This window comes from Odontomachus brunneus, unplaced genomic scaffold, assembly GCF_010583005.1.
Source record: "Odontomachus brunneus isolate Ranch 3 - 2012 unplaced genomic scaffold, Obru_v1 Obru_scaffold_082, whole genome shotgun sequence".
Taxonomy (NCBI): domain Eukaryota; kingdom Metazoa; phylum Arthropoda; class Insecta; order Hymenoptera; family Formicidae; genus Odontomachus; species Odontomachus brunneus.
In genome coordinates, this window is record NW_022639532.1 from 764,922 (window position 1) to 787,211 (window position 22,290).

Here is a 22,290-nt window from a genome sequence, read left to right on the forward strand (position 1 = left end):
CCGTCGTGCCTCGCTCCTCTTTCCCAATTTTTTTTTGTGCCTTCCGCTACAGAGAAATGACGAGGGGCCGCGAACGACGAGTGTCTGACTCGGCCCCGCCCAGTCAATAGCCTGAATATTTAATGTTAGAAGTTCCGTATTGATTTTCGCGATTTTTACGTCTCCGCAAATAAGGCCGTAAAGACCGTCGCGGCGGGAACGGGGGAGAGGGAGTGGGAGAGGGTGCGGCAGAGCGGGGGATCGAGACGGAGAGAGAGAGAGAGAGAGAGAGAGAGAGAGAGAGAGAGAGAGAAAGAGAGACGCGTGTCCTCCGATATGCCGTCTTTAGCGTGCACTCTACAAATGGGTGTTGGTGCTCGACAAGAAACCACATTGCCTTTTCCGATCCTTGCTATTGTCCTTGGCATTAAGGACTGTCTGTCTAACGTGCTTGCGGGACGTAGCGAACGGTCCAGATGGACGAAAGCGCGGACGATTGAGCGCGTTTGAAGATCCGGTTTCGCTTAGCGTTTACGTCGTGTCACACACGGGGAAGTGCCACGTATTATCACGTAGCGAATGAAGCGCGTATTACGGTATAACTGGCGTGAGAAAGGCGGCGGAGACGCCGTCGTGGATGTTATTTCGGGCGTCGAACCTATGCGCGGTGACGTTCGCTAAAGCTCCGCGCGGTTCTCGTATTAAGCGCAATTCCAGTACCGCCGGGTATTTCGGCGTGACGTCGCGTTACGTAACGCTCTACATACGCGAACATAAACGGCCACCTGTTCTATCGCGCCGCCGTTGAACGACCAGGGCGCAGCGCGGTGAATGCGAAACAGCAGGAGTGAGGAAAGTCTCCTCCGCGGGACGAAGCGAGAACAAATGTGGAAAAGAGACAGAAAAGCTCGATATTCGTATTTAAGGGGCAGAGCAAAAGTGTCCGGGATCGGATACGGGCGCGTTGGCACTTCTACCTTGTCGGCCGCAACATTTTCTGTTGTCCCAGTCTGACGCTAACTCGAAATCTGACAGAAGCTCGCGATTATCTCGCATTGCGTAACGCACACTCCGATCCTTCCTTCCACCGTGCTCCAATTTCGCGCTGGTTTTCCCCCGTTTTCCCCGCGTCGTTTCGCTCAGTATCCCCAAGCGTGACAAAGCCACCAAAGGACCACCACGGGGCCCTTCTTGCGAGTTTTGCGGGGACTAACCGGTGGTTTTAATTATTCCCGATTAACCGGAAGAAAAAAAGCATACGCATGGTTACGGATGATATCACTTGTGCGAGCAGTCGGGCGATGACGCCAGCGGCCTGACCGACCTTCTACTGCAGGAGAGAGAGACGGAAAAAAGGAGCGCGCGTGCACGAGAGAGAGAGAGAGAGAAAGAGGGGGAGAGAGAGAGAGAGAGAGAGCAAAACGGTGTCACGCGAAATTCCATTAGGTACACACGCGGAGGCCGAATGTGCGAGTCCTCTTTTTCTTTCTTTCTTTTTTTTCTCATTTCCTCCGCGTACCGACCTACGCGCGGTCGTCTGTCGTGGCGAAGATGATCCTCGGCTGCTGAAAGGTGCGTCTTTGTCCTTGTGCGCGAAACGCGTAAGACTCGGTTTAGCACCTCCGCGTCCTCGACGTGGCGTTTAAACGCCAAACGCCTCTGCCCGATCTTTGAAAATTCTGCCGCTTCTATGACGTGCGAGGCCCGCCTCTGAGAGTTGCGTGCACCCGCGACGGATTGGATATCTCCGTGGTTTTATTCGCACGCGATATCCGTGCACATCTCCTCCCTCCTCCCTCGAAAGAGATACCTCTCGTATCACGCCAATTGCATAAATTGAAAAATCGACGACCGCGAAGCTGGGAGCCCCGGCATTAGCGTCGTGATGCAACAAATATCTCGTATTATACACTGACATTTAACTTCCTTTTAATATGTTGATTTCTACATATTTTTAATATATTAATATATCTGTAATATATTATTGATTTACTTATTTTTATTGTTGAATTACTTTTATTATTGATTACGTTGCTTTATTTTTGATATATTGATTTGATATGTTGACGTTCAACGTCTCTAACTCGTACGGTTACGCATGTTTAAAGACTCGGGGACATAAGTTTGATTCTCGAGAATCGCTACCGACAGGTAGCATTTCCACCTGACACAACGTACACGTCGCACACAGCCGACTCTTGCATCAATCCTCGCCATGTCGCTATTCAGTGCACGCTAAATGCTACATAATTGCGCGTATCGACAAGTGCGCGCGCGATCGCCCGGTTTCTGCACGCACGATCTGCAACGACCGATGCAACGACCTCTCGCAAGGAGAAGAAAGAAAGGGAGTTTGATTAAAATCACACGGAGATACGAAATCGCCAGTCGCGATCGCGACGATAAGGCTGGGGATTTACATCGGCGAACTTTGTACGCGCGATTTGCGATGCATCTCGAATTTGCGCTACACCTAAGGTCAGCAACTGCGTGTGCGCGTGCACGTACGTGTGCGGGTTCGTGTTCGCGTTATCGAATGCTACATGCGCATATCATTCTTTATCAAAGGCCGCATTACTCGTCGCATCAACGCAGCAATTCCCACAAGTTGCGTCGCTTTTCTTTTTCCATTTTTCACGCGATTCACGCACTCGCGAAACGTGTCACATCACGATCACGCGTGTTCTCTCATCATTTTTTTTTTTTTGCGGCTCGACGCGACTCTCGTATTGCGTGGAAAAAAACTCTGCTTGCGTAACTGATTTTTTGTGATTCGAGGACCAGACGAAAAATCGATTGTACTACTTTGCTATGAAAAACAATTATTTTCCTTCTTTTAAGTAATGATTATCTTTAACAAAGAATATTTTCTTGATAATACATTAAGAAAAAAATATTTAAAAATTCATTCGTGAAATACAAAGTTTATTCACAGAAATAAACTTTATATTTCACTTTATATTTCATTTTATATTTCACTTTATATTTATATTTCACAGAGAAATAAACTTTATATCCCGCAGATATATTTCCAAGTAGAATTTTTTCTTTGTAAAAAATATGCTCGCCGCGAATTTTAAAGAAATTTATTATCATATATTTAAAAGGAAAATTTATTTACTTTACAAGAATATTACAAAACTTCGTAAAAAAAAGTTGATTCGGTTCTATGTGGTAAGTAAACTGAATTTTTAGCTTGATATTCTTGATTGAAATACTAAACTTGCTTGGACTCACAATCTATTTTGAATAAATCCGATGTTTAAATTCATGAACAAATTTGCGGATATGTAAATTTATGAAATATTTGAAACAAGTAATATTTATTATGTGCTTGAATGCAGCGTGTATTTTTCTCTGTGTAAAAAGAAAAAGATTCCTCTGTAGGAGATCTCTACTCAGTCAATTGTTCTCAGTTATCTGAACTGAGTTTTTCAAGTCGCGATAAGAGATATCGTCCCTCATCATTGAGTTTTCGTGTGGTCGCCATTTTATCGGACGAACTGAAATTTTTTTCCCGTGTTAAGGCCACGGAAATCCGAGGCCGCTGAAAATAACGAAATGAAGCTGATAAATAACGAACGACAGTAACATGAGTATCGCATAAAAAGCGACGTTATCGGAATTCAAATCAGGCGATAACGAGTGTCGTAGAAAGAGAGGCAAAGGTGTGATATTAAGTGCGAATTGGGACGAAAGACGAGTACGGAAATGAGAGATTCGCGTCGAATGCGGCGGAGCGAAAAATATCGTTTTACGCGAATGTGAAACGGTGGCACTTTGAATGCTTCTGGTGATGCTTATGCGCGACACAAAAGTCGCCAACACAAACTACGACAAATACGATAATACAACAGGAAACTCGACGTTATGCCCACGTATTATAGCGTATCACTATGGAATTCCTACATACGTTACATGTTTTATCTCTTACCACAAGAATGATACGCTTCAGGCGCATCATCCTCATTGAAAGTCTTTTGACACGTTTCTAACGTTCTTTATCATTAAACAAAAATATGTGCGCTTTCCACACATCTTTTTGATGCGCTTTCATGATATTTTCGAATCAAATTTTGGTCACTTTTTTTAGATTTGCCATTGCACAGTACGACTTTATCAAACTCACGCTACGTCGACAACTTAGCAATTTTAGCAATACGGCTGCTTCCCGAAAGCCGAGATGAATCCGAAAAAGCGATCTTTACCTTGCCACCGGCATCAGTCATACGATACCAGGTCTTTCTTCTCTCTATGGCTGACATAGTTCACACTGAATCACTCTCTTTCAAAGTTTGCTTTACAATCACGTCATCGACGCGCACGTTTTACTTCACGAATTTACTCAAGCTGCATCGTGGAAATCACTCAAATGACGTTCATTAATCCACGATGCGATAATACACGACAACTCGGAGAAGAAAAACGAAAATCCGCAACGCGTTCGACCGCGCCTCGGTTCTACTGACAATGTGCGTGACAACTGTCGCAACTAAGCTAATAGTAAACGACTGATACCGATTATCGCCGCGAAATACATCGAGATAAGATGCGCAGAAAGGTGTGTATCACATTGGAATGTATTGCTAGTTAGAAGCCTTAGGAGTCGCTCAGTACATTGCATTCCAAAATTAGAAACAGTAACTGTCATTCCAGAATTATGTGGCTGATATTTCTACATATACATATTAGTTTATACATATTATTATTACAGTCTACAATCCGGAAATGATTATTACAGTCTTCAATTCGGAAATGATGGAAGTGCATTACATTGAATTGTATCTAACTTCTCGAATGATTCTTGCTTCTAATTTGCTAGATCCTTAACTAAACCTTGGAGCATTGTGAAATGCTCTTACTGACTTAAATCTAGTTATGCATTAAGATGCAATAATTCTACTCACAAAGCCTACAGGCTTCTCTCTTCTATTCGCCATGATCCTGTTTTCCAGATTTGTTATCTTCTTCGATGCATTTCTTTAATCTATAAAAAGACACCAAAACAATTATTTATGTATCAACAGATCTCCTAAGTAAGTTAAGCTGAATTCAGATTGAATAAAAACTCTGTGTGAAAGTCCTATATTTAATACATGAATTATTAGCTTTTAGACAATCTACAATTGAATATAACAGGTGGTTCCCAATGCTACTTTCATCAAAGATATAGGTTATATCTTATGCTTGAAAGCAATTATTCTACATATATATATTATATATATTGCATCACGACATCATATAAACTCTTTATTGATAGTCTACTTGTAAAATGTAAGAATACCTGATATGAACTAAATATTGATCTGCTCTGTTTACATGTCATGTTGACAGCTACACAGAGAGATCTAGTTTTTCACTCTGTAAGAATACAATATTTTAGAACCGCTTACGTTCATATGCGTATTCAAACGAACAATCAAGATCATACTGAAGTACTGAGTCTGAGCTATACCTCAGAGTGAAAGGTTAGTTTGACAAGTTAGGATCGAATTCTGTGAAAATAAGGTTACCAACAAATGCCAGTGTTGACAAGTGGGCAGGAAAAAAATCGGCCTTGGACGGGAATACAATCGAACCCCTCGGCTGAATTTGACGGCAAAGAGAGGCGACATTTGTTAAACAAATCAATGCTCGTGCGGACGAGCCGAGACTCGCGCGAGGGGGCCGACACCGATTAGGTCAATCGTTGTTCACAATCGAGCCGATTTTTTTCGCCCGATGACCCGAGAGAAGACTCCTCGCGTTACCTGTATTTGTCGAGGCCTCCCTCGCTCGAATTCGCACACTTTTACGTGGGACAGACACTTTGTCGATGTTCCTGCGTCGTTACTGCCACGCGAAACGGCGAAGTCGGCGGCGTGGTCCGCGCGCGCGCTCACGAATTAACGATCGGAATGATTGGACGACGCGCGCGTATTCCTCGCGTGAAATCCACCGACCTTTCTAAAGCAGCTGAAAAATGTCCGTTACGTTCGCGCTCGTACTTGTTGCAACAATTCCGAATTGCGCGACGGACGCAGCGCGCGTGCGAACGAAGCGACGCCAGGCAACGGCGGCGAACAGTGCCGCCAACGGACGGAACTCGCGACTCGATAAGGGTGGTCGCGCATAAATCATCGGAATAGGCTGAAGTCACATGGCATATATTTTCCGCGTACCGCGTAAGCGCGTACCAATAAATTGCGACATTGGTTGCGTTCAGCAAAGAAAGCTGCTTTGCAATTGTGTAAAATTCGTGAATCTAATTGGATTATGCTCTTAATTTTGGTTAAATCCAAGAGCATGTACCAATCAGATTTACGAATTTTACACAGTTGCAAAGCAGCTTTCTCTGCTGAACGCAGTCATTTAGTATTTCTGTTGGAACTTCTAAAAGAATAGAAATATATGATTAGTTACGCGATTACGCGATTACGCGTTACGCGAAAATACATACCATGGGACTTCATCCTTAGTCCCGATCCACAATAGGTGTAGTAAGCTTTAAGCTTTAAGAAATTGACCAATCACAGTCAAATTTGAGGAAAATAATCGACTGTGATTGATCAATTTCTTAAAGCTTAAAGCTTACTACTCTATTGTGGATCGGGACTTAGGTCCGTTCTACAATACGTCGTATGTCGCTATCGGACGTCGGAACGCAGTCAATGATCCAATAATGGCTCCTACACACAGAACGCGGCAACGCCAATCAATATGTTGTTTTTCCGTGAGAGCTACAAGGTTATTACGGAAAGCAGCATATTGATTGGCTGTCGCACGAACTTCCGCCGCGCGGCAAACTTTACCGCGTCCTGTGGGCAGGAGCCATAAGGAGAACTCATCTCGAAAAACAAATCCTCTGATTGGCCCATCGGCTGCACTTCGCACACGACAGCGACGTATGACGTATTGTAGAACAGGCTTTAGTCCCGATCTACAATAGGTGCTTTTCAATTGCTTAAAGGGACGTCTACATTGGAAGTAAACAGTAAGAAGTAGAAAGTAAGAATAAGAAATTGACCAATCATAGTTAATTATTCTTCTCACATTCGACTGTGGTTGGTCAATTTCTTATTCTTACTTCCTACTTCTTGCTATTTACTTCCAATGTAGACGTCCCTTAACACATCTTGACACATACCTACACAAAACCAGTTTATTGGTCGCATATTATCTAAAATATCTTGTAAGATAATATACAACCAATAAACTGGTTTTGTGTAATACACAAAACGTAATTGGAAAGCACCCAATATGTGATTTAAGCCCTAAGCTTTAAGAAATTTACCAATTACAGTCAAATTTGAAAAGAATAATCGACTGTAATTGGTCAATTTCTTAAGGCTTAAAGCTTACTATACCTATTGTAGATCGGGACAGTTAAAATTTTTTTACGTGCAAAGGCCCTAAACCTCTCGCGACGCCATGTTCGTTTCAACCGCGATTCCGCCCGATTATCCCCGACCAATCAGCGGTTAACGTCACTGCACGACGACGACGACGACGTGTCCCCACGCGACGTCAGTGACGACAGTGACGACTAATATCGAAAAGCCGAAGGGAACGCGAGGCGAGCCGAGTCTTACCGAAGTGTCTCTGTGACGTTATGCTCGAGCAGAAGAGATAAGACGGTAAAAAGAAGTGAGAACTCTGTTTCCTGGTGCGTCAAGAGAACTGTTTGCGAGTCTTGTCGAGCCGCGCGTATCCCAAAATGTCGTACGCGTACCTCTTCAAGTATATCATTATCGGAGACACAGGTAAATACGCGACGTATGATCGCGCTATGGCAACGATCTCAAAACGAGTTTCTCGTCCCGCTCGCTCTCTGCGTCACTTGCAACACGAGCCCATTGTTTTCGTTCTGGCGCATGCCGCGATACTTCCTATTTGCAAACGCCAAAAGCAAATCGACATTATGGGGGCGGGCACCAATCGCGAAAATGTCCTTTATCCCGATGTCACGCTCGCTTCTCTTAAATATGTATGACGCGTGTTGGCGTTTGCGATGCAAAAGTTTTCGCGATTTTCTGCTGCTCAGCATCATTATCGTGATCTGTTGCTGCTCTAACAAGAGCGATCGTTGATTCAATAATGCGTGTTCTGCAGAATTCGATAAGCTCTCTTGTTGATTTCAGCGCTGGCAGCTATAAATAGCACATCGTGCATAGTGCCTTTTATTATGGAATTATTTATGTCGCCGTTAGACGCACTTTGTGTACTGCATTTATTAATATACTTAGAGTGTTGTTTTAATTTCTCTTTTAAGTAATAACAGCTCATGCTTTACGAATGAAAAAATTATTATATTAAATAGTAGATATAAGATTAAGTTAAGTAAAACGTAACATTGTAAATATGTTACATGTATACCAGTATTTGTAAACATCAGAGTAAAAGACTGAGTGCACAAGCATAAAAAGATCCTTGCGCAATAGAATGTAGACTACTTTCACCGAGACTCTACAATCAAGAGTTGTGATGTAAGCATTCCAAATGTCATGACATTATTTTTATATAGGAGTTGGAAAGTCCTGTCTTCTTCTTCAGTTTACGGATAAGAGATTTCAGCCGGTCCATGACTTGACAATAGGAGTTGAGTTTGGTGCTCGTATGATTACCATTGATAGCAAGCAAATTAAACTGCAGATATGGGATACTGTAATTATTTATTTTATACATTTTTAACATTAATAATATCTTCAAACTATCTTCAAATATGTATCTAATAATTATCAATTAGATGTTTAGTATTCAACTAAACATTCTTTGTTATTAATTTCCATATTAAAAAATATGGAAATCCATATTAATACTAATAGATACTAATAGATAATACTAATAGATAATAAAAATATATAATATATTGTGCATATTTTTTAACAATTTTATTTCAAAGTTACACAAGTAGGATCTTGATTTGTGCATGTCTTTGACTATCAATTCTTAATCATTTTCATGACTCATAGGCAGGTCAAGAGGCATTTCGTTCTATAACAAGGTCATATTACCGTGGAGCAGCCGGAGCTCTATTGGTATATGACATTACACGTAGAGAAACCTTTAATCATCTTACAACTTGGTTAGAAGATGCAAGGCAGCATTCGAATTCCAATATGGTTATCATGTTGATTGGCAACAAGAGCGACTTAGATAACCGAAGAGAAGTAAGGAGAGAAGAAGGTGAGGCTTTTGCACGAGAGCATGGTCTAGTCTTTATGGAGACCAGTGCTAAGACTGCAGCCAATGTAGAAGAAGCGTTCATTAATACAGCGAAAGAAATATATGAGAAAATCCAGGAAGGAGTCTTTGACATCAATAATGAGGTATGGCAATATTTTCTATTAGTTTGCGTGCACTTTGTATACACCCAAGTAAAAAGTAAACTTAATGTTTACATAATTCTATCCATAATTTTGTTTATTATTTTTCACTAAAATTATTCTAAAGGAATATATTTATAAAATATAAATCTTTCTGGTTTTACATGTTAACATGTCAGAAGCTGAAAAATAACAGATGCACAAGGACAATTTATAATTATTTAATTATCTTCTTTCAGCATTTTTCCTCATATCTTGTGTTTTTATTGTTCTATGATGATATTGTTTTGCCTATAGAAATCTAATCGAGATTTTTGAAATACCAATATGAATATTGAATTGCACAGGCAAACGGTATTAAGATTGGGCCACAACACTCGCCGACAAGTCCTGGAGGTTTACCAGGTACTGGTGGACAAGGTAGTGCGCAAGGTGGCGGGTGCTGCTAGGGGCTGGGGCTTATCTGTCCACCGCTTCATCCTTCTCCGATCTGAATTGACCGTTACTCCTGCTCTTCGTTTTAATCTGAACTCTTACTTTGTACAATTTAGTTGTGCGCATGCCGCATCATAAGGTAACAAATGACAGTTGATGTATTTATTAGTTACAGTAATCTTATACGCATAATAAATAGGATTATTGTAAGACGAGAATGTTATACATCATTAAAATCATACAAGGCATAATAAAGTTTTTATTTACAAAGTCTGGTAAAAGATATATGAATGAAGTTGCGTTATTTTTCAATATGTTCTCGGCAGATTTGATTCTTTTTCAGAGCGACCAAACCATTTAACATATAACTGTTTTTCGTTCTTGCACATCACGTAATAGTTTTATTTTTTTAACATGAAATGTTATTTTGCATCGATAGTCGAATGAGTTCCCTTGATTATTAGGAGATTTTTACGTTTATTTAATGTGATTGCGTAATATAATTTAACTTTAATTATATTGTAAATTTTAGCGAGCTTGTCTCCCACTTTATGCAGCACGACGTGAAATTATTGTATCAAGTAATATCAATTATCGAGAGTGATAAAGCGGGAGAGGACAGGCACTTCTATATTTAAAATATTTTGTATTCGTTTAATATATATTGTGTATATCGTATAATGTAATGTGCACTAACGATCAAAATTCCATTCTATTAATAATGGCTCACGGACGCTGATATATACATCAGTTAATCTGGTTTTACATAAAAACATGATTTACACCTAATTACCTAAAACAATATATATATATGTATATGTATGTATGTACTGATATATAAGATGACAATTATATGAGACATGTATTAATCAATACCATCGGAAGGCCTATTTAACCAGATTTATATTCTATATAAGAGTACGCAATAGAGAAATCTTATATTGCATGTATTGACGATTGGTATCATTATTTATGATATTTATCGTGGCGTTGTTCCGAAAATGAAGACATTATCGCGTGTTATGATATAGAACGAATCAAAAATACATTTTTACCATTTATATTATAGTAAAGCTGAAGCTTCAAATATCTAATATATAATACAAAATCCATAATTACGTATTTTAGACCATAGGTAATGATAGATAATGATACCGATATGAATATAGGCATTGATAATGATTTTACTGTATTTCATCAAGATACAAAAAAAATTCATTCCATTTTAACAAATATTTTTTACCTCATCTCAAAGGTAACTACGATTATTTCAAAATTTGCGAACACGAAATATATTTAAATATACGATGAACAAAAGATAAATTCTCTGGTAGTGCACGTTATTATATTTATTAAACGATTTGTGTCAGCTATGGAGCAAGTAAATTATATATTAATATCAATGTTTCTCGGTACAATTACGAAGAGAAGCGCATCTATAATCATAAATATACTACAATTAGTACAAATTGGCTTCTTGAGCATTATTGTAATCAAATGTTATTTACAATATCTCTCTTATTAGGAAGCCTATATCTTGATCATTGTACCAAAGAATGTGTCAGCATTGTTGTATATTTTCTTTGCGCGCTTGTATATTGTAATAATTAAATCATGTACATTGGTTTCAGGGAGAATTACATTTAAATATTTGATTTAAATATAATCTAGCGATATTGTTCTATGCACAGTCAAAGCTAATTGACGGCTTGTGATGTATTTTGTATGTATGCGTTGGGCATATCTCTTCAATTGGAAATATATATGTGCACATTACTTTTTGTCCTTAATCCTAAGATATATCATGTAACGCAATACGAGCGTTAAATTACCAAGTGCGTAAAATGAATGACAATATATTGAACAGTTTTTTCCACACACACACACACACACATACACAAAATTTGAAATTAAAATCGAATACATTAAATTATTTATTTTATTTTAATACGTGATATTTAATATATAGCATACCATCTTTTAATTTTATATATATATATATATATATATATATATATATATATATATATATATATAATGTAAAATCTAATAATTAAATTACATTGACTTTCATGGATTTCAAATAGACCAAAAGATATAAATATATATTTCGGATCTCTAAAAGACATTATTTCACTTGTAATGAAGCTGAAACAGCGTTGCTTCAAGTAGCTAGGTAATAGGGATCGTAAAAAAAATGCATTAAAACATTAAGTACAAACAAAAACTATTTATTTGTTAAAAATGATATTTACATATATGTATATTGCGATGTTTGCATTGAGTATTCGTCAACATCGTAGAAAAGTCGAATAAATCGGATATCATCACGAAAGAACGTTACCGCCAACAGTAAGGCTATTTTCGTCGATAATTCCTAGAAAATGCAGACCTACCAAAGCGGCACCTTGTTCAGCCCATTTTTTATTCTTCTCCCTGAAAAAGAAGACATTATGAAGATGTAGAAGAACAGAAGAAAAGGAGAGATCAATGTCTCGAGTTTAATTTACCAAAAAGAAGAACCGTATTTCCTGCCATCGACGGTAACTACAGAACAGAAAAGTTTGCCGTTTTGTTGAGTGTCGTATACTGGCATTTTTTTACGATGCTCCTTGGTCCACTTGAGTAATCTGGTCTTTGGCAGCTCCGAATCTGTCGTGTAATTGCTTCTCAAAAAGGCACAACGCATCAGAGCGACGTCCTCCTCTTCGTGAATTTTTCTCTTCTGAGAAATGCAATCGTCCTTCGTATCCTCGTCGAACGTTACTGGCGTTACTTGAAATCGGCCCAATAAGCCTTTATCTTGGAACTCTTTCCTTTTAGATCGGCAATAATCACCCAGGCCCCACAACTCACTGAAGAGATCATATGCATTAAAAAAGAATAAGAAAATGGAGAAAGAATCTGGAGAACAAAGAGAGACAAGCTCACCATATTTGTTCTAACGTTTGCGCGTCGAGAAACTTTCTGCCCAAAGGAGAATCCTGCAGCTCCCTCAATATATTCTGTACACAATATTTCGTATTAGAAGGCGAATTGTCGCAATCGACAGCGTACTTTAAATATGATTTTATCACATCCTCCATTGGGAGCGGACCTTCCTTACGAAATACCGAGCAGTTCCATTCGGCTGCGCGAGCTAGCATCACACTACTGCAACCCGTTTCTTCTTTGAACCTGTAACATCGACAGTTCTATAAAATGAATCAAAAGGACTTTACGGTAAATTCAACATTACCTCAATATATCAGAATGATTTTGTATATCTTTGGATCCGCCATTCGCGATAACCGGTATCGGCAGTCTATCGGAGATCTGTTTGAGAACATGGTTGCGATTCGAGTGTTGCGGCCTCTCGTCGACCGTGCGACCGTGCACGGCGATGGCCTCGATACCGGTGGAGGTGAGGTTGTCACAAAGCTGAAGAGTCGCCTCCAGATTGGGGAGAACGCGTATCTTACAAGTGACCGGTATAGACACAGTTTCGATCAGCTTCCGCAAGATACTGGTCGCTCGCTGCGGCTCGGTGAGAAGAGCAGCGCCCATTCTGCCAAGTATGGAGAATTTCTTGGGGCAGCCCATATTAACGTCGATGCCGGCAACGTCCTTTTCCACCATACTGGCGACCTGGGCCGCCCTTGCTGGATCTGAGGTACCGATCTGGAGCACCACATTGTCTCGTTCGCGTGGACAAGTACGAAACGCTACAGTGCCATCCGTTTTGTCGATATAATCGATAGTGCCTAGGACATCTGAAAATAAAGCATTGAGTAAATAATTCGAATTAAGTAAACGACGAATAAGTCAGAGCATGCCACAGATTTTGAGATTATATCTATGCTGGTCGTTTACATATTGTCTGTGTGATGTGTGTAAGGTAATAGTTCTAATTATAAGTCATTTAAGATTAGAATAACTTTCACTCATTTACACAAATTTATTGATCAAACATTAAAACAAACTGTTAATATAAACAACTGATATCATAGTTTTGAAACAAAATTATTAGATTTTACATTAGTTTATTCTAAATTGTAAAAAAAATAATTAGAAACATTTATGCACAAATCCCATTATGAATCAGCAAATATAATGTTTAAAAGAGATACAAAAGACATAATTACATAAGATATTACAAATTACATAAGATTCATTTTATTATGTGACAGATATGATAAATTTAACTATGTGACAGCATAGTTACTCTAAAAACATGTTATTTGTTGAGGTACTTTTTAAATGTTTTAAAATGTTAAGACGCTTAGAGGTTTAATATTATCTGGGAAGAGAGAGAGAGAGCCATATGTTCTTTGAACAACATCCATAGATTACTCATTATCAATATAGACGATATCTCATGCATAATTAACGTTGTCTACACGTAGAATATCATAAATCATAATTAAATCATAATTTACTAATCCGAGAATAAACAGAATACTCAAAGACAGGTTAGAGCGAAGTTAGGTTAGGGTTATGTTAGAGGTTCGAGGTTAGAACAAATAATTTCAGAGGAATTATAAGACTTTACTCAAAAGTCCATCCCAAATTCAACGCAAACGTTCTAATTCTCGAAAGCGAAAGAAAACGAGCTCACCGTTTTCTCGACGGATCGAACGAAGCAACTTCCAATCGATCAGTTCCTCGGTGTAAACTATATCCGCGCCATAATCCAAAGCAAGTAGACGCATCGGAAGCGTACCGATTCGCACCATCGGCGCCAGGATGACCTTGTTTTCGTAATTCAGTCTCTTTCTCGTGAGTGTTGGCTTCTCTTCCATGCTGTTGTGCGTTTATTGCGAAACTTGAACGCATCATACGGATCCCTGAATATTGATGCATGCGGATTCGCGTGCGGAAACACGTGCGGATCTAGAATGACAATAAAAGGGCAAATCGAGCACGACTCATCGTTCCCCTTTTACCTCATTCATTCATCGCCGCAGCACGCGTGGAACACACGTGTACGATTGTTATTCCGCTAGTGAACTCGCGAACTCTTAAGTCCGATCTACAATGTGCTCTTCGTTTCCTATTTCTTATTCTTTATCTTTTTCTAATGAATGGTTCAAGGTTTTAGTTAGAAAGAGATAAAGAGAAAGGAAGCAAAAAGCACAAGCTTTGTGGCTGATACACACGGAACGTCAATCAACGCGCCAATCAGTGCGCCATCGCGAACCTATTGTTTCCGGTGAAGCGAGACGAGTGCATCGCCTTTTCTCTTCGAGTCATTCGAGTATGTGTATGTACTATACTTTTTGTATGTGTCTTCTGAATTGCAATCAAGTATGTGATGTAGTCTTTCTTACTTCGTAGAATACATCGCTGAATTCCTCGTTCCGGCTCACCATGTGCGAAATTTCGCGAGCCATTACTCGATTATTTCGAAGCCGCACAATCTTATCCATAACATCAGTTCGATTGGCGCCATGTGTTTCTACTTCCGCTCGATTGGATCGGAGTTACAAGTGAAGAGGTGAGACCCGGAATCGAGCGACCGTTCTGAAATACTGCAACGCACGACGACGGCGGAGATTCGAATGGGAAACTCCGTTGATCATCCTCGAGCGGGAGAATACGGATTATTTCGAGGAGCGACGAAGCTCGCGACGAGGCGGTGATCATGGTGAACGCGGGCAGTGCGGTGGCGCATTTCGTGAAACTGCTGGTGACCGCGGTATGCATGAGGCATCTTGCCGAGCCTTACCGGGCGAAGGTCTTGCCAACTACGTGGTGCCTGAGTGCTTTCCGCATTCTCTTCATGCACTCGATCTTGGGAATCTTCAGATTTGGTGAGGACTCGTGTCTGCATACGCGTTTACCTGTTGCTTCTGTTGCAAAGAAACACAGCTGTCTATTGAGATATTGAAGTCAACTGATCTGAAAAGCTTTGATTTCAATTTATTTTCAATTGCAGTTGCTATCATTGATTGTTATTATTTTATAATAACTATCTTCTTAATGTTGCTTATAAGTTACATGTTTTGTTTATAAATTACTCAAAGATGCATCTTTCTTTAATGATCCTTTTCTTTCCATCAATGTCTCCTTTGTTCAAGACGTAATAACTTATAGGTATGGACCACCCAAGATTCCATGTCATAACTAAATGGGGGGTGGGGGGTACAACAAGGAACGGTTGATACAAAATGACACATGGCCACACGTGGTATTTATTTTTTGTGTCTAAATCAGCACACAATGGAAGAGGAAGATGTTTTCCGTTTACCAACATTATGGATTTATGGTAATTTGTACAAATTATACACTACCGTTGGAACAAGTGAGGAATTATTTTAACAGAATAAATATATTTCTGATAAAATATAATTTGTTTAATATTTTAGTTTGTCATATTAAATTGTACAGTTTAAAATTTTATATTGTTTTACAGATTTATATAGAAATTTCTGTATAATATCTTTTCTCTTATTCTGTTTTGTAGTAGTTTTCAGAATAGGTGATACTCTAAATTATGAAATATTCAATAGCTGTTTCTACTATTAGGTCATTTTATGCACAAGTAGTTAACAACTTAGAAATTGCCATGCACACATTTGTCAAAGTGTTTCTGCACATGCCTTTGCAATGGTATTAGATTCTTTACATCTGCTGTGAGTTTTAACGAGCACCAAAATATCTGTCAGAACATTGCGTGCTTACATAGAATATCATCTCTTACATGTTCCAACAAGGTGATTACAATTTAATAATAGATAGTATGGTCATGTGATCAAATTATAATTTGTTTGCATACACTGTTTTTCTGTATAAACTACAGCACAGTTATAACATTGAATCTTGTATCCTTCCAATGTTCAATTTGAATGTGTTGTGCATATGACTTACTGTATATATACATATATTTTGTTTGATTTATAACTTCTCCCTCTTACAGAGCTTTAATATTTTCAGGTGTACCATTCACCTCGGCGTCGACACCCACAGCGAGATGCTTTCGCAGTTTTTACGACTGGTACTCCTACAGCATTGAAATTGTTCCTCTGGCATTATTGACATCTGGTATATTGAGCGCATATCAGATAGATGACAATATCCGTCTGCTGTTACTGTTTCTCGGTACAATACCAATATTGTTTCCGTTCGCCGTAAAACAAAAGGAGAGTCAACTACGAAAATTCCGTCTTCTAACCGACATCGCTGTCGTGTTACAGATACTTGCGATCACGATACTCGGCTTGCGAAACGACAATTACAATGTCATCAGTCTGGTCGTCTCTTATACCTTTAAGCGTTTCTTCGTGGAAGAATTTTGTTATCGCTACAGCATACCGCACACTGACTTGACGCAGTATTGCATTTGTTTTATCGAGGTTTTTACAGTTTCGACGCTTAAAGACTTGTAGGAGTGATTTCAATGATTGTATAATTCGTCATATCTACTTCAGCTACTTGCCATCTAGAATTCAACGAATCGTTTGATTGCCATTACAAGGAAAAACGCCAATTTCTAAAACGGCAAATATTATTTATGCTATATTTATGATAACGACGAAGTACTCGAGTACTTGCAACAATTGTTCGATAAGAAACGGCACAATACTAATATAGAGTCATTTTATTATCGACTTGCGAGCGAATACTTACGCTGGATTTTCATATGTCAGTCAGAAAGTACTGCCGATTTTCAAAGTAAAATCGAAATTATAGTTTGTGATAAGGACTGTGCCACATCTTGTCTTTCCTTTGTATACATTTTACTACAGTAATGAGATAATATTGTAATTTTGTAATTGTAATATTTTAATGATAAGACTTTAAAAAACGAATTATGTGTACTATGACTGAATTTTCATAATGAAGGTTTTGTAACACGAAACTTTCTGGCACTTTTACCGAGTACTTTTTTAATGGTAAATTTATTGTGTGCGTGGCGTATTTGACTTAACTGTCTGATATATATATCTAACTTTTTATATCCATTTTTGGAGGAAAAATATTTTATCGTCGGCCTACTTAAGTATAATTAACCATAAAACACAATTTTTTCACAAATATAGTAAAAGAGAGAAATAGATAATGTTCTATTTCTAGTACATGATACAAAATGCCTCGTTTTGACGTGGCAGATACCTTCATTGTTTACCTAATGATGCGTCGTTAAGATTATTGACAAAAGAACGATTCAATTCAACGATAACGCTCTAAAAAGTATGATTTCTCTAAAGTGCCGCTTAAATTCTCGAATTTATGTATTAAAATTTATATTTCTACTGTGTTGAACGTGAGCGGTATCAACGTTTCGGATATGTAACGTACGATAACTATTTTTTCAGAGGACTTTGCTACAAATTTATTTGAGATGTATGTTACTTTTCAAAGAAAGAAAAATATAAGATCTTTTTTCTTAAGCACTATATTATCCGTACTGCTCAAGACAATCAGGGGATCGCTTCTTCAAACGCTGGCAGCATCTTTTAGATATTTAAAGTATCGAATATTTCTCTTAGTATATCAATCTCCAAGTAAACATATACTGTCTTACCCTTACTTTTAGTCCGAAAGCCGTTCATTCAATGTGAACTGATTATTTTGAGCAGCGCGCTTATTTATTAGTACCGACACACTTGTTTCCTGTTGGATAAGTATGCATAACATACCGACCCCGCCGTGTTCCCGAAAATTCTCCCGGCGCAAAATAACATGTCATCCGTCTCTGTCACAAGCCGCACGGACGCCGTGTTACGCTAAAGCGAACTTGACCGCTATTAGCGTAAGCGTCACCGAACCGACCGATGTATTTCTGAGAATACGACGGGAAAAAAGATCCTACGAACCGTCGCGAGCTGCTGCATTTGTGAAACAGAGTGGAATCTAGCCGGGATGATTTTAGAAACGACTCTGTCGTGCGCTTATTTATTCTTAGCATCTGTTTCTGGTATTCTCACGCTCCAAAGTTACACGTACGATCGGCATTCGTTCATTTCGTCAGCCACGTATGTAACCACATGCTTCTGTCCAACGACAACACGCGACTCTTGCAATCCAAGTCTTAACATACTCGAGATTCCCGCGTTTAAACAATAACAAACATTAGTTCGTCTGCTCTTTTTATCGATCTGGGGCCCGATTCTTGACGGTGTACGGATGAGATACGTATGCGAAAATCTACAGTATACGCAACGTGAACTATACATTTTCGCATGCGTATCTCATTCGCATACCGTCAAGAATCGAGCTCCAGGTGTGTTGTTGTTGCACGTCGACAGTCTTAAACGATTTCACTCTTTTACGTCATACACGGTTCCGTTTATATGAATCTATGTGTGAATTATACAGGAAATGTGTTTCTATATCCTTTCAAAATGTTTGCGCGCGTGACGTACAGTTAAGAATTATGTCTCATGGCTTATGGCGCGTTAATTTGGCACGAACTAAATTGCCCCACGAAATTTGGCACGATCGTGCAACAGCCATCGAGTTTACCTCGCTCGCCAAAGTGGATACACCGAAAATATGTTTAATAGGACTGTTTAGCGTACATTATAGCCGTGAGGTGGCAGAGGCCACGTGTGATAATTTCGCGAGCAATTTGTTTTCCTGCGCGCGAAACGAGTGAGTTAACGGTAATTAAAAATAAGGATTTTTTAAGAATAAATACCTCGCGAGATGTGTTCCATACGAATGGCGTATTCCGCATCAGAACTACATTGGAATAAAATATAAAGTATCCCGTGAAATATTCACTTTTCGTCAAATTTCAATTTTGATACTTTTGTACGCGATGTTTCGAGATTGTAACAATGTATTTCTTAAGATAAAATAAGATTAAATTATTTAATTTATTGAGGCTCCTGACTCACCGTGAAACTCTTGATTGATAATTTCAGAAACGCGGAAATACCTGCCCGAAATCTCTCTGCAGAGTACGTCGAAATAAAAAGATATATTCAAGAAACAACACTTACTTTATGACTTTTTAGTTCGCAGAGATCTTGGGCACACCTTTTCTCGCTTCTGATGTCATCAGTTAGGATAACCGCGGTCAGGAGGCTTCTTAAAAAATCGCTGTCTATCTATGTCGCGAGATAGATGACAAATTATCAATGTATCGGAAATATAAGCATATTCCAGCGTCGCAGACCGGTGCTCCGTTCCGCAGTTAGCCGCGATTAGTCACAATCTAATCCTAAACGAGGGAAAAGGTGTCCGACCTATTTTTTCCTCGGCTGGAAGAAGAGGACTCCGCGAATCGCGCGAGGTGACGGCGGCCCGATATATTTTTACACCGTTCTAGCTGTATGCTAGATAGAGTCGTGTTGTAACGGTTTGCAGCCCGCGGCATGCGTAGGCAGCCGGGCCTAAGAACGGCAATACGGCCCGCCACTGTCCTATTTCAAACTTGGACTATCATCCGATAAACGATTACAACGGTACAACACAAGGCGACGACGATCCTGTCGCGCTTATCGGCGACGGCGATATACGCGCGCTTTAGAGTTGTAATTAGCAACTGTTGTCGTACGATATTATAGATATTAATTCCGCGTGCAATCAAGTCTTACGTATTGATACGTTAAGGACCGCAACAAATTACGAGATGATGACTTCGACATCGTTGCCACCTCATCGTCATCATCATCTTCTTGTTCTACTTCTTGCTTTCTCCCCGTTCTTGCTTTCTTCCCCGTTCTATTTTTCTTCTTCTTCTTCTTGCTTTCTTTCCACGTAGAGTGCGCGAATTCATTCATAGATACTACGAAAACATAAATGTGCTAATTTTAAGCCTTTTCCGCGTGCATTGTCCGCCCGTGACGATAATCCGGTACTTTGGAAATAACTTTATCGTCAGCGCGATAGAACGCGCCAAGCGTCACCCACATCGACAGATGTGTCCGTATATCGGATAATGGCCGGAAGAATATATTGACGGCGTCAGCGAGGACACGTTTCCTCGCAATACTCATGATGTAAGCATGGCGGGATTAGAAACGATTAGAAAAGTTGACACATTTGTGGGGCGCAGACTATTTTTGCACGATGCGGAAGAACGAGGAGACTCTGTCGGAACTGATGCGCATTGCCGGAGCGGATTGTCGACTTAATTGGAACGCGTGTCACGATGTAACGTCGACCTTCGGGTGGACGATGACGACGACGTCGAAGACGACGGCGTGGAGAAGCCGTGCGGTACTCACTTATAACATATTTCATTTTTCGCCGGTGCGCTCTATTTTTGTGTCCACTGGCTTTCTAGCTGGTTTAGTAGACGCGCAGGAAGTCTTTATACCGGGACGGAAGAACCGATTCTCTCCAAGTGTCCGTCGTCCGCCGTCCGTCGTTCGCCAGTCGCGGTTACTTTGCCTAATACGGCGCGAAAGCCCGTTCATTAATCGACATGGTAAGACCGTAAAAAAACAAACCCGGCCAGTAATTTGCTCATTCGTCGGAAGAAAAAATTGTTCAATTAACTTTGCGTGAATAGAAAGAAAAATCGCGAGTGTCACGAAACGTTATGTAAAACCGTTATCTAAGAGCACTTCCCGGATAACGTGAAACGTTATTCGGGAGACCGGAGAGACCTTCGCATTTTTCTCGGGACTCTTTCTTTCGCGTAACATAGTTGATTGCAAATTAGAACATTGTATCGTAGCACAATGTCGCATTGTGACATTTTGAAAATCGTATATGGAACGCCCATAGGAGGAGGACGATCAGAAGATGGCCGTGATGCGCAAGGCCTTCCAGATGTTCGACACGACGAAGAGCGGCTTCATCGAAACCATGAAGATCTCGACGATCTTGAACACGATGGGCCAGCTGTTCGACGACGGCGAGCTGAACTCCCTGATCGAGGAGAACGACCCTGAGGGCTTGGGCAAAGTGAACTTCGACGGCTTCTGCAAGATCGCCGGTCGCTTCCTCGAGGAGGAGGACGCCGAGGCGATGCAGGAGGAGCTGAAGGAGGCGTTCCGATTGTACGATCGCGAGGGTAACGGATACATCACCACGGCGACGCTGAAGGAGATCCTGGCGGCGCTCGACGACAAGCTCACCAGCTCCGACCTCGACGGGATCATCGCGGAGATCGACACCGACGGCTCCGGCACGGTGGACTTCGACGGTACGTAACGTGTTGCGCAATCAACGACACGACAATCGCGCAATTAACGCCGCAGCCTTAATTGACGGCTTGATTGATTCGTTCGCAGAATTTATGGAGATGATGACTGGAGAATGAGCGTGCACTTTGGACGGTGGCAATGAGCGGCTACGACGAGTCACGCTGGTGTCACGGCGGATCTGCATCGATTGCTGGGGAAAAGAGAGAGAGGAGAAGTCAGTATTTCCTAATAAAATATTTATACTTGCGCGGGGGAGAGAGAAAAGGAAAGAAAGGCTGTCTGTTCATTGCGTTAATCCTGACTCGTCGTGTGCGCTTGTCGTTTACTGAGAAAAAAATACTCGAAAATTTACTTGTGGAAAGTAAAAAGTTTGTTTCTGCGAATAAACTCTATATCCCACAAATAGATGTTCAAGTATCTTCTTCTTCATGTTGATAGGATAGGTGTACAGAAATCGGTACAGAGACTGCGAGTGAAAGAGAAAA

The 22,290-nt window shown here is 40.0% G+C and overlaps 4 protein-coding genes across 11 annotated transcripts in view; 2 read left to right on the forward strand and 2 right to left on the reverse strand.

The window, feature by feature from the left end:
- LOC116847650 (protein diaphanous) overlaps positions 1–6,035 on the reverse strand; it is a 26,783-nt gene extending 20,748 nt beyond the window's left edge. For 2 of the 4 annotated variants that reach the window (XM_032822866.1, XM_032822867.1), the window contains exon 1: positions 4,188–4,470. In XM_032822866.1, coding sequence (XP_032678757.1) covers positions 4,188–4,244 — 57 coding nt within the window. In that variant the 5' untranslated portion in view covers positions 4,245–4,470. Of the gene's footprint in view, positions 1–4,187; positions 4,471–4,886; positions 4,967–5,729 lie in introns of those variants that run through there. The other 2 variants (XM_032822868.1, XM_032822871.1) reach the window with 2 other exon arrangements.
- Positions 6,036–7,499: 1,464 nt separating this feature from the next.
- On the forward strand, positions 7,500–11,495 carry LOC116847703 (ras-related protein Rab-2). Of its 2 annotated transcripts, XR_004378805.1 has the most exons (5): positions 7,500–7,721; positions 8,483–8,622; positions 8,931–9,287; positions 9,632–9,858; positions 10,252–11,495. XR_004378805.1 is itself a non-coding variant. In XM_032822987.1 (4 exons), the coding sequence occupies exons 1-4, from the start codon at positions 7,676–7,678 to the stop codon at positions 9,731–9,733; spliced, it is 645 nt and encodes a 214-aa protein (XP_032678878.1). In that variant the 5' UTR covers positions 7,500–7,675; the 3' UTR covers positions 9,734–11,495. The 2 variants fall into 2 exon arrangements, 1 of the variants encoding a protein (XP_032678878.1); XM_032822987.1 differs by having other exon boundaries at positions 9,632–11,495.
- Positions 11,496–11,929: 434 nt separating this feature from the next.
- Positions 11,930–15,133, reverse strand: LOC116847654 (tRNA-dihydrouridine(20) synthase [NAD(P)+]-like). 2 transcript variants are annotated; one of them, XM_032822874.1, is made up of 6 exons: positions 15,029–15,133; positions 14,317–14,591; positions 12,958–13,471; positions 12,651–12,896; positions 12,230–12,574; positions 11,930–12,155 (listed from the first exon to the last, which is right to left on the reverse strand). In XM_032822874.1, the coding sequence occupies exons 2-6, from the start codon at positions 14,498–14,500 to the stop codon at positions 12,047–12,049; spliced, it is 1,398 nt and encodes a 465-aa protein (XP_032678765.1). In that variant the 5' UTR covers positions 14,501–14,591; positions 15,029–15,133; the 3' UTR covers positions 11,930–12,046. The 2 variants fall into 2 exon arrangements, with proteins under 2 accessions (XP_032678765.1, XP_032678764.1); XM_032822873.1 differs by lacking the exon at positions 15,029–15,133 and having other exon boundaries at positions 14,317–14,951.
- Positions 15,113–22,074, forward strand: LOC116847655 (troponin C). 3 transcript variants are annotated; one of them, XM_032822877.1, is made up of 4 exons: positions 15,113–15,511; positions 16,635–16,939; positions 21,384–21,804; positions 21,893–22,074. In XM_032822877.1, the coding sequence occupies exons 1-4, from the start codon at positions 15,343–15,345 to the stop codon at positions 21,919–21,921; spliced, it is 924 nt and encodes a 307-aa protein (XP_032678768.1). In that variant the 5' UTR covers positions 15,113–15,342; the 3' UTR covers positions 21,922–22,074. The 3 variants fall into 3 exon arrangements, with proteins under 3 accessions (XP_032678768.1, XP_032678769.1, XP_032678766.1); XM_032822878.1 differs by lacking the exons at positions 15,113–15,511; positions 16,635–16,939 and adding an exon at positions 20,706–21,020; XM_032822875.1 differs by lacking the exons at positions 15,113–15,511; positions 16,635–16,939 and adding an exon at positions 20,912–21,081.
- Positions 22,075–22,290: the final 216 nt, after the last annotated feature.